We start from the raw sequence: 14,331 nt of genomic DNA, 5'->3' as shown, positions 1-14,331 counted from the left end.
TTATAATAAAAAACTACCAACAAAGGAATACACAACCAGCTCCCTCCCTGAGTTTTTGCTACATTTTCCAGCAATGTTACGATAAGACTACAGTCAGATATGGGTCTGGATGGCATGGGAAAATGTGTGTGTGTCTGCGTGGGTGAATGAGTGGGCGCTGTGCTGCCTGCCTCCTACATATCTCTCCCGCTTACTGTATCTCATGTCACACTGGGAGCTGACCCACATCTGAGACACACACACACTCACACACAAACACATAAACACACATGCCAACTCAAGCGTACCACCTGACAAAGACAAGTCTCATCACTGCGGGACAAAACTGCCAAGATGTTCTAATGGTGCTCAGCTCTACGCACGCTTGTAACACAGTGAGTGGTGCAAATGGGTCAGAACCTGCAATTGCTGCACCAACATTGCCTTATACAGAAGAACTGTGGACGACCATAACCTGCATCACTTCCTGAACCAATGCAATCTCTCCATCTTATCAGCATCATCATCATTTCTCAACATTTTCAAAGAACTGACCACCATCATTCGTAACTTGTCATTCGTAAGAATCAACTTCCTCTGTCGTTTAAGAGCTGAGTCTTGTACGATTCTTGAGACTCGTTTCTCTGATCTCTGCAGTGAGAAAGTGAGAAAAACAAAAAAAAATCAAACGCTGTCTATGTACCATTTCCTGTCTATGTACTATGGGCGCCCCACAGCAGGTGAAAGAACGTTGCAAAAAGTGCAAAAAGCTGTTGAGGTGCAACAGCGCTAAGGGTTATTATGGGCTGTTGCTGCTGCAGAGCCAGATTTTGTCATGGTACAAGTCAATCAGATCAATCGACACACCACCCAATAAAAGTTATTGAAATAGTTTACGCAGAATTGCTACAAAACTTAGCTCAGGCAGGTATGTAAATGATTACAGGTGTGGTCTGATAAGACACTGGGTCTTTCCACAAGAGGGCATGCAGTTGCCACCCACAGTGCCCTATATAGCGGGTCTCAGAGGCTATTTTGGGTAGTGTACCTCTTGGTGAGAGATCGCTGATGTTAGACATGCAATCTCTATGGGGCATTGAAAGATATTAAAGGTGTAATTTCGCTAGAAACCATTTAGTACTTGTTCTTTTTCAAATGCAATATGTCACTAAGTGTTGCATATGCATGCTGCATGTGAAATATTTTTTCTACTCCTATGTTGTGCATTAGCCAATTTAAAAAAATAGTGTAAAAAAAAACAAAAAAAAAAACAAACAAACTAATGAATCAGAAAAAAAGCCCCTGCACTGACGTGAACCTGTAAATTAGGATTCATAACCTGGCCTACCTTGGTGATTTTTTTCCATGTCATGAAATTTCATGAGTAAGAGCTGAGTAAATACTGTCACTCTTCCCCGCCCACTCCTCCACCGAACTAAAACAAGCTGAACTAAAACACAATTCATACTCGAGACCACCACAAAATTCATGAACATTTTTTTATCAACTGAGGGCGGTTACAGTTGACAGACTTTAAGAGAGGGCACATCACTAGACCGAGAGAAGCAGAATGGTGATTTCATTAAACTGCTTGCTATTAGAATGGCTGTTCTTCTGTCAAGCAGCCTCCATCACCTTTTTTTGCAGTGGTGTCATGAATGAGGGTGTGCTCACACAAGGTAACCTCTAACTAGGTTACCTCTCAAAGCACGACTCGTTTGACTAGTGTGATTGCCTCGGTTCACTTGGACTTAAGCACGGCACGCAAGCAGTGTGAGCGCTATCCAACAAGATGATGACAGTGATGCAAGGTTCCTGTAAACAAACATGGCGTTGTTGTGCTGAATTCAGCACTCCCGCCTGGAGAAGCACCCCCTCTAGGGAGCGCGAGCTATATCACTATGCATGTAACTGTGACTTTTGATGCGTATATTTAACCTGTTAAAGCGGATTATCTCTGCTTTTATCAAGAAGCCAATGTGTATGCGCACCCGAGAGAGGGTGCTTTACATGGTGGGGGTGCAGCATTCAGCAAGCGGAACGGCCAACGGAAAGGCCAAAGGAGTGGGGAGGGGGCAGAACCCTGCTCCAGCACAATTCAACCAAAACCATGCTTAGTGTGAGTACACCCTATGATCTCAGATTGATATGTGCAGGACATTTAACACTCACAAGTTTATCCTCTCACTGAAGGGCAACAAACAAATATTTTAATAACATCAGAGTGCAAATGTGCTGCAGAATTCCACAAAGAACCTGTATGCCTCCATGTTGAACCGTATCTCATCTTGTATACAACAAAGCACCACAATGACAAAACAGTTAGACGGTTAGAAGAAGATATACGTAACTCCATAATACCTGGCATCACCTGCTAGCGAGACAAATGAGAAAAACCAAACCAAACCTTCACTACATGAGCAAGGGCCTCTCAAAAACACTTAACATCAACAGTTCTTCTATTCACAAATGACCTTCACTGTATGAGCCCACAAACCCACTCGAAGTTCCTCAAATCAACAGCCAACGACCTGTTTTACTATAAAACAAACACTCAGCGTAGCAAGCGCTAAGGGCGTAACTACAGCCTACAGTGCAGAACAATGGACACCTGTCGTGCAATCAGCCCGAATCTCATGTTACAGTGCTACTTTGCATGAGCCGAGGGAGAAGAGGCCTCCTTATGTTATCGGAGTGGCATCGATGTCGTCAGCGCCTGTCAGGCAGGCCGTCCTTCAGCCCGGCACACGGCCTCTTTTACTGATTAGGTAACACAATGCTTGCAGTGTCAGTCTCAGGCCTTGAGGAAGATACTTAAGCCTTCTTCAGTAGATGACCTTTGGCCGCAATCAGCATTTAGGCTTCAATATGTAGGCTAGGCAATTTGTACAATTTGTAATTTAGTAATGTTTTATCTCATTTCAAGTTAATTTTATATCTAACTGTTTACAGAGACCTCTTATTATGAATGAGCATTCACAGGTTTCATACACTTTTTAACCAATGTTAAAAATCCATGATTTTTTCATTACATTTCCATGCCTTCAAGGGGAATTTTCATGACCACACGGTTTTTAAAACATCAGTGCAAACATGAACAATAAAACCAAAAATCAACTAAAACTACCATCGAAATTAATTATAGTAGGCCTAAATGAATCTGACACACAATCTATAATAATAAAATGTGTCTCAGATTCTGAGAGCTCCATTGTGTATAGCTAAATTACTGAATAAACTCTGAGCTGATGTATTTGTTAGATCAAAGTAGATTTTCTCCATCGATAAACTAAAACACAAAGATTTGTAGAGCAAATTTCCATGACTTTTCCAAAACTTTGAGTATTTTTATTTTTTCAAAACTTATCCAGGCCTGGAAATAGCTGTTTTCAGATTCCAGGACTTTTCCAGGTTTTTCATGACCTTACGATCCCTGATTCAGCTATTTTAAGTTGAACCCATTTACTGTCAGGTTATCTAGTCCCTCTAGAGAAGTACTGCCAATATAATAGGACTCTCTGTGGTACACAATTGGGTCTCACTTTATTGTAAAGTATCTCTATTAACTGTGTAGTTAAACAATAACCATTCATGTAATAACAGTGTAACTATTGGTGAAGTATGCAATGTTACAGATTAACTATAGTTGTACAGGTTATGTAATCACACTTATAAAGTGGGACCAATAACTGAACCTAATTGGACCCACTGGAATGGTACTGGCTCCAATGCTCTAAAGCTAATGTACCAAAATCTAGCAGAGACAGCTACTCCAACAAAAGCACAATACACTTTTATTAGCACCATTGATTGGGGGAAAAGCAGTAAAAGAACCAGAGCCACAGCCAAATAACACCACCAATGGTACACAACTGTTACAATATTCCAATTTATAATAAATCAGAATGATGGTATAGTACTGTATATTACCATTTATAGCACAATGGAAATCTATAATGTCAATTTAAAACTGATATGAGGTTCGGAAGATGAAAGATTTTGTCAGAATTTTTACATAACATAACACTTTAAAACCAACAAAGCATTAACATCAACTGTTGCATATTTTCAGGATGTTTTAGGACATGAAAAGCATGTTTTCAAGCTACACAATGTAATTACACAATACTGAACAGTTTTAAACAACCCTAGATATGATGTTTTAAAGTTCAAGAACTGACAAAACAAAGCTCTAAAGAAGCTTGAAGCTTCAAGCCCAGACCTCTTCAAATGAAAGCTCCCTAGCATGTTATCGCTGCTGCTAATGTACTGTAATGCTCCACCTCTCAGCACCAATGTCAGGCATGATCCGTCACTGGGGTGAGGAACTGAGTTACTGGGTAGAGGCCCAGTTATCTGCGAGCGGAAGCGGTGAAACCATGGCTCACTTCCTATTACAGCTGTGGACCTGAGGCACACATATTTCAAGCTGTAATTCGCAGTGAACATGCTGTGTTCTTTCTTGGGTGGAATATGGTGGAATGGAATCGAGCCCAATGGACATGTAGCATCCTTACATATCAACTGATTGACATATGACTGCATTTATGGAGGTAGACTATCTTTAAGCTGAAGCTAAGCGTTTGTATTATCGTATTTTTCGCAGTATAAGGTACACTGTATTATAAGGTGCACTTTTGATGTTCATCTATTTTCTGGTCTGTTCATACATAAGACGCACTGAATTATAAGGTGCATATATATGTGACACTAGTAAGAAACAAGGCTATCGCCATGTTTTTCTTCTAATTCAGCAGGTCTTGTCGCTGGGTGGTGGTGGTGGTGGTACCTATGTAAGTTAAGTAAAGCCAAGCTAAGTAAACAAAACTGTAGTTCTTAAAAAAAACAAAAAAAACTTTCTTTTAAATTTAAGCGAGCACTGGCTGTTAATCTACACAGATTTCTCTCCTAAAAACTGTTTATTTGGGTGAGTAAAGCGCTTCTGTTTATTTACAGCAAGCTTAGATTTTCAGATTTCCACTAAGGCTACAGTAGCATTAGCAGCTAACCGCTACATTTACATTTATTTAGCAGACGCCCTTATCCAGAGCGACTTACAACAGTGCTTCGATGTTACTTCAAATATCCAAAGCTAGTTTGTTGACTAGGATCAAGAGATACACAGAGCTTCATCATGTTTAGAACCCTAGAAACTTTTTTTTTTTTTAGTTTAGGAACTCTTTGAAAAGATGTGTCTTCAGTCGACGTTTGAAGACCGCGAGTGACTCTGCTGTTCTGACAACAAGTGGAAGTTCATTCCACCACCTTGGTGCTAGCACAGAGAAGTCGCAATTTGCATCTGATGCCACCTGAGAGCACTACACTGAGGAACCCTGTGTGTTTCAGTAAGCCAGGGCAATATTAGCTAGCAGTTTATCCAGCGTAGCTTGTTTTAACATGGTAAACATACTACACAGGCTACAGTCCGAAATACTCAGCTCTGAACAGCAAAAAAAAAGCTTGCACTTGCTGCTTCAGCAGTGCTAGCTGTGGTTAGCAGCAGGCTTTAACATCCATTGAGCATCTAAGAGGCGTCTACAATAAGACCATCCAACTAAAGTGAAAACCTTGCTTGTGGGCGCAGCAATCTTTGGACAATGAGTGAATGAATGAATATATTTTTGTATGCTACCTTCAAATTGAATCTATAAGGGCTAATGCTGCTAACAAGTAGCATGAGCTAATTGATGCATTAGCACGGTAATGTAAGCAAAGCATCCTATCTCACTATTTCCTGCTATTTCTGCTTTTCAGATAGAGATGGAGGAATATGCTGCAGTGTAGAGATATTCGGTATTCGTCCAGCCCCCTCCCAACCACCCACACACACTCTCACACACTCTCACACACTCTCACACACTCTCACACACTCTCACACACTCGCACACACTCGCACACACTCGCACACACTCGCACACACTCTTGCTACTAGGTCTTGAGTGGGAGAAGCTTGCTCGCTCTGCAGTCATAGATTTTACAGCCCCGCGAACATGCAAAGCCCAGTCATCTGCATGCCCGCATAAGCAAAGTGGATCGGTGCCAGCCTCAAAGCAAGGAGCTGTGCCACATTCAAGACACCACACACACACACACACACACTCGTAATCACAGACAGATAAGCACATCTCTTCACGAACACACCCAGCACACATACACACACTCATACATATATATACACACATCATTAAGACAGAGCCTTTGATGGTGTCGTCGTGCGAAGCAGCTAATAGCACTCATTATGTCGTATGTTTATTGATGCTCGGTCGTGGCACTACAGCGGCACGCCACCGTCCACAGGGCAGCAGAGACGGCGCTCACAGCTCTAGACCGCGAGGGTGGCGGAGGGGATTTTTTATGAATCATTTACAGAGCTTAGCACATTACCCAAAACAAGCAGCTACACAAGTGTTTGGCACAAGAATGAGGGAGAGAGTGGGAGCGAGGCATGAGCTGAGAGAGACGGAGGAAAAGAAACACCTGTGAGATAAACGTACTGCTCGCTTTCCTGTGGTCTAATTTTTCTGTAGGGTTCTAGCCAGAGTCACTTTATTTTATAGAAGAAGGTGTTGAATTTAACCCAACCTGATTGTGCCATCTATACCAATTGGCAGAGGTATGTTTGGCAAAAAAAAAAAAAAAGTTCACTAGAGGGCGCAGTGTCTTTCGATAGTAGTGGGGGAAACGATATTGACAAAAAAATAAAAATGTATGTAATAGCTGTTAGATATAAATAGCTGTAAGATTTATCTGCTTAAATATTGCTGACACAGATGTGCACAGATGTGCCCTGCTAATAAAATAGGACTTTTTTGTTTGTTTTTATTCATTAAAGATATTATAGAGTATAGTCAATTTTAACACTTATTTAGGATACATATAGAACTATATATGTAATACATTAGGTGCACAAATTCAGTATAGAATTTTATTAGAATTACTTTTCTCAAATTTTCAGGCGCAGATATTTTTCCAGGGAAAAAATGTTAATTTTTTTTCTGAAAGCTCTTTTAGACACTGGAATAGACTGACTACTCCAAAGACAAGCCTTTACATTTGCATAGATTTCCATATTTAAACATTAGACGATAAGAATTTAAGGAAACTGAGAAAGTGTTTCAGATGGCAATGCTACTATTTTACATGGACTGTTTTTTTTCACAATTGTTTATATTTGTATTGAAAACAGAAGGGACTATATTTTTAATGAGGTAAACCTACATGAAAATAGTTTCACCTGCTGTTAGAGAACATTGAAAAATGGTGTAGCAATCCACTTAATTATATGATGCTACGTAAACTAAGCACAAACCCTTATCAGAACCCTGAAGAAAGGTGAAACCAGTTCGGCAACAAAAACGAACACTGTATATAGTAAAAACAATGGCAACTGGAACTCTTGCATGTAGGACAGCCACATCCTGGCAACCAGACCTGCACGAGAAGCCACATCCTGGTAACCCAAACAAATCTACACTATTCCCATTCTGGTTGTTAAAACAACATTCATAGCCAAGCACCTACAGTAATCCGACAACAATGGAACAATGGAACAAAAGGACTAAAGCACTGTCTTCTTGGCAACCCAAAGCTGCGGCCTTCAGGTGCCCTAAATTGGTCATCCACACCGCCGATCCCAGATGGAGAGGGGGAGTGAGGGGATGAATAATTCAAAAGAACACAGCTATTTCCAAACTTGACACTGCAGAGGCTGAGGTAAGCATGGTCAGTCCAGGTGAAGAGAGGAGATTTGGGGACATTTTCACAGCTTAAAGACTGGATCAAGGTCTAAACCAAGGTTTATGTGTTTGGTACATTGTAGACAATACCTTTGGTCCAGTTTGTATCAGTTCCACACAGCAGTTTAGTGACTGAGAGCACTAAAGAACTTCAATATATCCCATTGTCATCATCTATGTGGGCAGAGTCTTCTTGTACTCAACACTAATTGGTTTGTAGAAAGGTGTGTGTTGCACGCCAACATGTTTTCAGTTCAGCTGGTAAGTTGCCCCTGCTAGAATTAGATTTTCTTCGAGTTCAGATTCCCCTCCCTTTCAATTCTGTTCATCAACTAATGTTAATCTACAGTTACAGTAGATACAGAAATCACCAATGGTCCTTTTTCTTCTTCTATTGTTTAATAAATGAGAATTTTCTGTACTTGGTGCAAAGACTGAACAATATAAAAAAAGCACTTACAAACTGCAGACAAATCTAACTATGATTCAGTAGATCCAGAACAAGGCCACCTACTTTGGTTGGAACAAATTTTGGTTCTTTGGTGAAGACCATGGTCTGCAGCACTTTTCACACCTGCTATTTTGGTTCAGACTAAACAAAAAATAAGGCTGAAAGTTTGGACATGTTTTAGGTTGGTGGAAAGTTTTGACATGCTGTAGGTCTATGGGAGAAATGTGATGTTCTGAAATAACCTGAAATCCCCCAGACATGCAAGTAGGTAAATTAGCTAGTGGCTAGTGGTTTCTATGACAACTACTTTGGATTAGTCCAGACCTTTGCACTTTTTAGTTTGTCTGAACCAAATCAACAGGTGTGAAACCAAAGGTGCAAAATTTTGTCTGACCATAACAGGTGGACTTTATTCTGTTTTGGTTGGTTCAGACCAATCAAAAGAAAGTTAAGACAGGTTATTTCCACCCATTAAACAATATAAAAGAAGAAAAGAAGCTGTGTTGTGCTAAAATATGATTTCCCCTGGCATACAGCCGTCTCACACAGTAGTATTGGTAAAACAGATTACGCTGGTGATGCCTGTATCTACTGTAACTGTAGATTTACCCTTATTTATAAACATAAATAAAAGAAATATGAGAAGAATCTGTTATGCTCATTCTACCAGAGGATGCACTCAATGGGAGACAGAATCTGAGAGGGAAGCAAAATCTGGAATGGCAGCTCGCTGATTTGACAGTTTAATGATTAGCGATGCAGTACGCCCCTATTTAAACCAATCAATGTTTAGTACAGAAAGACCAGGTGTAACAAACACAAAACCCTTGGTTCTGACTTTCAGGTGTGAAAATTTACAATTATTCAAACAGGGGAGTCAATTCTGGTTCTGGAGATCTTTAAACCCAGTTTCTCAAAGTTCTTGATGCCATAGAAGAACAACTTAAGAATCACATTTTGTAAAATACATATTTGGACCTGTGACCTATTTAGATCTTAAAACTTGTAAAGAAGAACTTTACATGAAGTGAAGGTTCTATAAAACATTCAGAAGTTTAGGGTTAGTGTTAGCTCTTAAAATCCACAGAACCACTGGTAAAACACAGGAACAACTCAGACAGATTGTTTGAACTAACAGTGGTTCTCGAGTGGTCAAGGTTATGAAATCTGGATCTTAAATGCAGTATCCAGCCAAAAAAATGGAGACTAGATTCAAGCTACAGATTTGAACACTTCTGTTCTGCTGCATCGCTTAAAAAAACCTTTTGTAAAACCTATAGATTTTTTAAGTGTAAGAATGTTCTCAGGAAACTCCTGGATCGTCTAATTGATCATCTCCTGAATCAAGCAGTTTTTTTTTTTTTTACCTCAGATGTCTATGATGCTTTCATTATTATAAATTTAATAATACACACTGTGACTGAATCCAATAGTCATGGCATAAAACTAATTTCATATCCTGTAATAACCTGTAGTTCGCATTGCAGTTTCCCTTCCCCAACACCTTCATATCATAGCATTGTGTATTTTAGAACTGCTATATAAAGTGCCAATAAGAAGTTAATTTTTACATGCTGCTTACATCGATTAAATGAACCGAAGCATTTAGCTGCACTTATTATGCTCAGTATCATTTTAGTCAGTTAATACTTGTCTTCACATACTGGCTTTTTTCGAGCTAAAAGGTAAAAGCTGTACAGGGCTAGCTTATATAGCTTAACATTAGCTGAGTTAGCTTAGCCTTAGCATTTGTTTGTTTACCACAAAACCGTCTGCCTTTCTCTGTCTAAATTCACCTTACATCGGATCTACTGTGACAGGATTTATTTTACTCTGTAAATATTCTTTTTTAACTAGCTCGATGTTAGTTTAATCACGTTTCATCCACCTTTTCCTCTTCCTTTCCCCACTGACTTCCTTATTTCTCTGTCCCTCTTTCAGCACTTCCTGTATCCATCATTTCAAAATAAAACCAAGTTTTGCAAAGTTCTGTACATACAATTTCATGGCATTTCATAAAATTCTGACGCAGTGGTGGAAACAATTTTGAAGCAAATGTATTTTTAAGTAATTTAGTAACTATAATAATGTATAATAATTCATAAATAAACATATAATAAATAAGTAATACATAAATAATTATATAAATAATAATTTCTAGTTTCTTTGATTTTACCAAAGTTAAAACCTCTGGAATATAATCAAGAGCAAGATGGATGATCACAAGCCATCAAACCAAGATGAACTGCTTGATTTTTGCACCAGGAGTTGCAAAAAGTTATCAAAAAATCAGTGTGTAGGACTGGTGGAGGAGAACATGCCAAGATGCATGAAAACTGTGATTAAAAAACAAGATTAATTCACCAAATATTGGTTTCTGAACTCTTAAAACGTTATGAATATGAACTTTTCTTTGCATTATTTGAGGTCTGAAAGCTCTGCATCTTTTTTTGTTATTTCAGCCATTTCTTATTTTCTGCAAATAAATGCTCTAAATGACAATAATTGGAATTTGGGAGAAATGTTGTCTGTAGTTTATAGAATCAAAAAACAACATGTTTATTTTACTCAAACATATAACTATAAATGGCAAAATCAGAGAAACGGATTTCAGAGCTGTATATGTAGCAAAAACACCAATCACTGTTGTTTAGTTTGCCATTTGCAATCTTTTGTTTTTTCCTTACATCCCCTGTTAATAATCAGTGCAACCTTTTTGGCTGCATTGACAGCTGGAGGGGGCAAGTTGTCCCAATTTAATATTTTCGCAATATTGCAGGGGTCTGCTATTGTCATTAATTGTAACATTAAAAAAAAAAGAAAAGAAAAGAAAAGCACTAATTCTTCCAGCACTTGCTTTTTGTCAGCTGGGTTTCCCCTTTTATAATAAAAGATCTGAATCTGACTTGAAGTGAGTATTGTTTAATATGCAGCCATTATGAACACAACTCAAGCTTTAAGAAATACCACCGCCTTCACACGGGGAGGGACTGGCTTTTCTACAACGAGAGGCAGACGTTTCCTTCCTTCAGTACTTTAGAGAAACCTGGGGAGAGTGTATTTTCTCCATTGTGCTGCATATGTCAGGGAAGGAGTCTCGAAGGTCAAGACATGCATTGCACAGTGATATATAGAAGCATACTTGAGTGCAGGCTATTTATCTCACGGTGGTGACTAGAGAAAGTAAATTAGTCTGGACTTTAATTAAATGTACACTGTAAAAAATAAAGGTGTCAAACAGGGCCTTTGGAGGGATGCCATATACCAGTGTCCCTCAACCCTGGTCCTGAAGGCTCACAGCCTCGCACTTTTTTAGTGTTTTCCTCTCTTCCAACACACCTGATCCTACTAACCGGCTCATGAAAACACCATTACTGAATTAAAGTTTAGGCAGGACAAACACTAAAATGTGCTGAGCAGTGGGCTTCAATGAGAGACCAGGATTAGGGTTGGAAATCATTGCCATAGACAAGACGTTTTGGCTCATCTACTGTGAAAAAAGTTTTTTTGACTTTGAAGATTAAATGACAAGTTGATCATGAAGAAAATTCAACCCAACTTGTGCTGGAAACAAACCTGACCAGTGTTGAAAAAAAAAAAAAAAAGCTTTGCAGAACATTCTTCATTGCAAAAAAGAAAACCCAGATACAGTGTTTTCTTGCCTCCCGCCCAAACTGTAATCCATCAACAACAACATGAGACCATCTTAAAGCCCAGCCACACAGCTTTATGGCTTCCCTTATAGAAAATGTTTTCCTTTTGACTTTAAATAAAAAAAATGTTGACAATAAGGCAAGTTCAATCCAAATTGTTGCACCAAAAGAATCATGCAATAATGTAAATTTTCATAAATTCTTTTTGACCTTTGACATTTTTGCAAGGTCTTGCAGAATCTCCTTTGTGGGGAAAGCCCAGATAAACTGTGTTATCTTGCCTCCCGCCCAAACTGTTGACCCAACTCCCACAAACTACCATCTCCAAGCCAAGCACATAGCTTCACGATGCTCCCTTTTCACTCATCAAACCTAAAAAAACTACAAATTTAATGACTGGAAAGTTTGAGTGAAGGTTTGGACAACATTAAATAGAAGTATATTACTGAAGACAGCAAAGAAATGGATGACCGTTGAAACCGGTAATACATACAGGAAGAAACTGTGAAGCTGTTGCTATGACATCAAGCATACATTACTGAGAAGGAGAAAAAAACTGAGAGGAAAAACTAACTCCTCTGCTCTGTTTGAGGTTAACCTTCATTCGAGCAAAACAACAGTGTTTCTCTCAATTTCAAATTTCCGTTATGCAAGATTTCCATAACCAGTAACACTGTAAACATTATATTATGTTCCGTGATTTATATTCAGTACTTTAGCATTACTGTTTAAGTTTCCACCTTTTCAAGTATGGATGCAGTATACTGCATAGTGTAGAAAAACACCTCAAACTGCTTTGATAAAGATGTAAACTTCTGGCTGGTTGAGAAACAGTTAAGAAACTTCAAGAAAGTAGTACACAACCTCATTTCCGCTCTAAACTCGTATGCACTTCTCTTTTTTTTGTAATGGTTGTGCATGATGCATGCATTCCAAGTCCCTGTTTCCCTACTCCCACGAACATCTAGTGTCACCCCCACCCTATGTTACCTTGGGCCCCTGCTTTCCATGCGGCCTCCGGAAGAAGGAGGTCTTGGCGGTGAAGAAGGTAAAGTCATCGCTCTCCTCATCCAGGCTGCAGTAGCCGCTGCTCATGCTATTGCTGCCGGTCATTTGCGGGGCCACGTCCAGGTTGGGCGGCTCCAGGGCCTTCAGGGGCCCCCGGCACCATTCCAGGCTCCAGGCAGTGAAGGAAGGAGAGGGCAATGAGGACTGCCGGCTCAGGTGAAGGGTCAGAGCTTCCGGTCACCTCAAGAGAAACAGATATGGATGCGGGTTCGGATATGGAAACCGGAGGAAGGGATAGCTCTTCTTGCTTGCTTCTTCTGTTATTTGCTTATCAAGCTTTAGCAGCAGGCTCTTCACTCAGGTCACACGAGAGCGGACTCTGAAACCGGTGTCATATGCTCAGTTCCTGTTTTCGGCAGGTTGCAAAACCAAGGTTTTAAGGTTTCTTTAGCAGAAGCAAGGTCCTGACAAGAGGTGTTGAAAGCTCAGTGCGTCTAAAGATCCAGAGTCCCTCTCAGTTCAGCAATTGCCTGTCACTTGCCGACTCGACTGGTCAAGGAAACCGGCAACATGAAGATGCCGGAAGATGAAATGTAGTCCTGGTGAAATGACATGAATGGCTCGTACAGACACAAGCCCTGCTGCAAGATCAAAGCGCCGAAGCTTCAGCACAGGATGCCGTTTGGGTGCTGCAATGCTCCTTTTGCAGAGATTGCAGGAAATGAGGTGCTGCATCCAGTGACACTAAAGCAATCGCTGAGAACGCTCGGAGGGAATCAACCTGCTTCTGCCTGCCTGCTTCACAGAGCTGGAGAGAGGAAAGCTGACGTATTACACCTCCCTCCCGCGCACTCGCTCGCTTGCTCTCTCACTCGCTCCTCCTGCACACTGCCTCCCTCACTATCTCTCTCTCTCTTGCTGCCTCACTCTACCATCTGTGGTTGAGTCTGCTATCTGCCTGCAAGCTCTCACAATCGTTCTCTCTCCTGCCCCTCCTCCCTCCCCTCTCTCTCTTCCTGCATGCAACTGCTCAACCGTAGCCACTTCCTCTTAATGGTGGAGAGAGAATGAATGTGTATTTGTATGAGTGTAAGTGAATAAGCAAACAAATGAGAGAGACCTCGAAAAGGTAAAAAAAAGCATGATCCAACCTGCAACATAGTCCCATATATCCTACTTTATACTAATATGCAAAGTGCTGAACAAGGCACAAGGTGGTAACTCCTGAGTTGCAGTTGCCAAATGGAACTGTAGCCATTAACACAGTTATAGCACCTTCAATCAAGAACACTTCATAGCACGGAGCCTTTAAAAGCCACAGGTACCATTTAATGGCCCTCATAAAGTATGGCTCACTATTAAGAGTTCTATTAATAATTAATAATCAGCCCATTGCTTTTTAGTCATAATAAGATGAGAGTATAACTATCTATTGCAGAGTAATACTGACTTAAATTGGATCTCTTTACAGGTAGTTGAAATTTGTTTGGGCAGGTGTGAACAG

General features: G+C 40.1%; 1 protein-coding gene across 3 annotated transcripts in view; it reads right to left on the bottom strand.

Annotated features, from left to right (window-relative positions):
• The window catches only part of rassf5 (Ras association domain family member 5), an 88,018-nt gene that overhangs the window by 25,462 nt on the left and 48,225 nt on the right, over positions 1-14,331 (bottom strand). Inside the window, exon 1 of one of the 3 annotated variants that reach the window (XM_007247747.4) lies at positions 12,810-13,741. The exons of the other annotated variants lie outside the window; for them this stretch is intronic. Coding sequence (XP_007247809.2) covers positions 12,810-12,932 — 123 coding nt within the window. The 5' untranslated portion in view covers positions 12,933-13,741. Of the gene's footprint in view, positions 1-12,809; positions 13,742-14,331 lie in introns of those variants that run through there. 3 annotated transcript variants of the gene reach the window in all.

Source organism: Astyanax mexicanus, chromosome 24 (genome assembly GCF_023375975.1).
Source record: "Astyanax mexicanus isolate ESR-SI-001 chromosome 24, AstMex3_surface, whole genome shotgun sequence".
NCBI lineage: Eukaryota > Metazoa > Chordata > Actinopteri > Characiformes > Acestrorhamphidae > Astyanax > Astyanax mexicanus.
The sequence above is the reverse complement of the archived record's forward strand: the minus strand, read 5'-3'. Positions and strand labels throughout refer to the sequence as shown.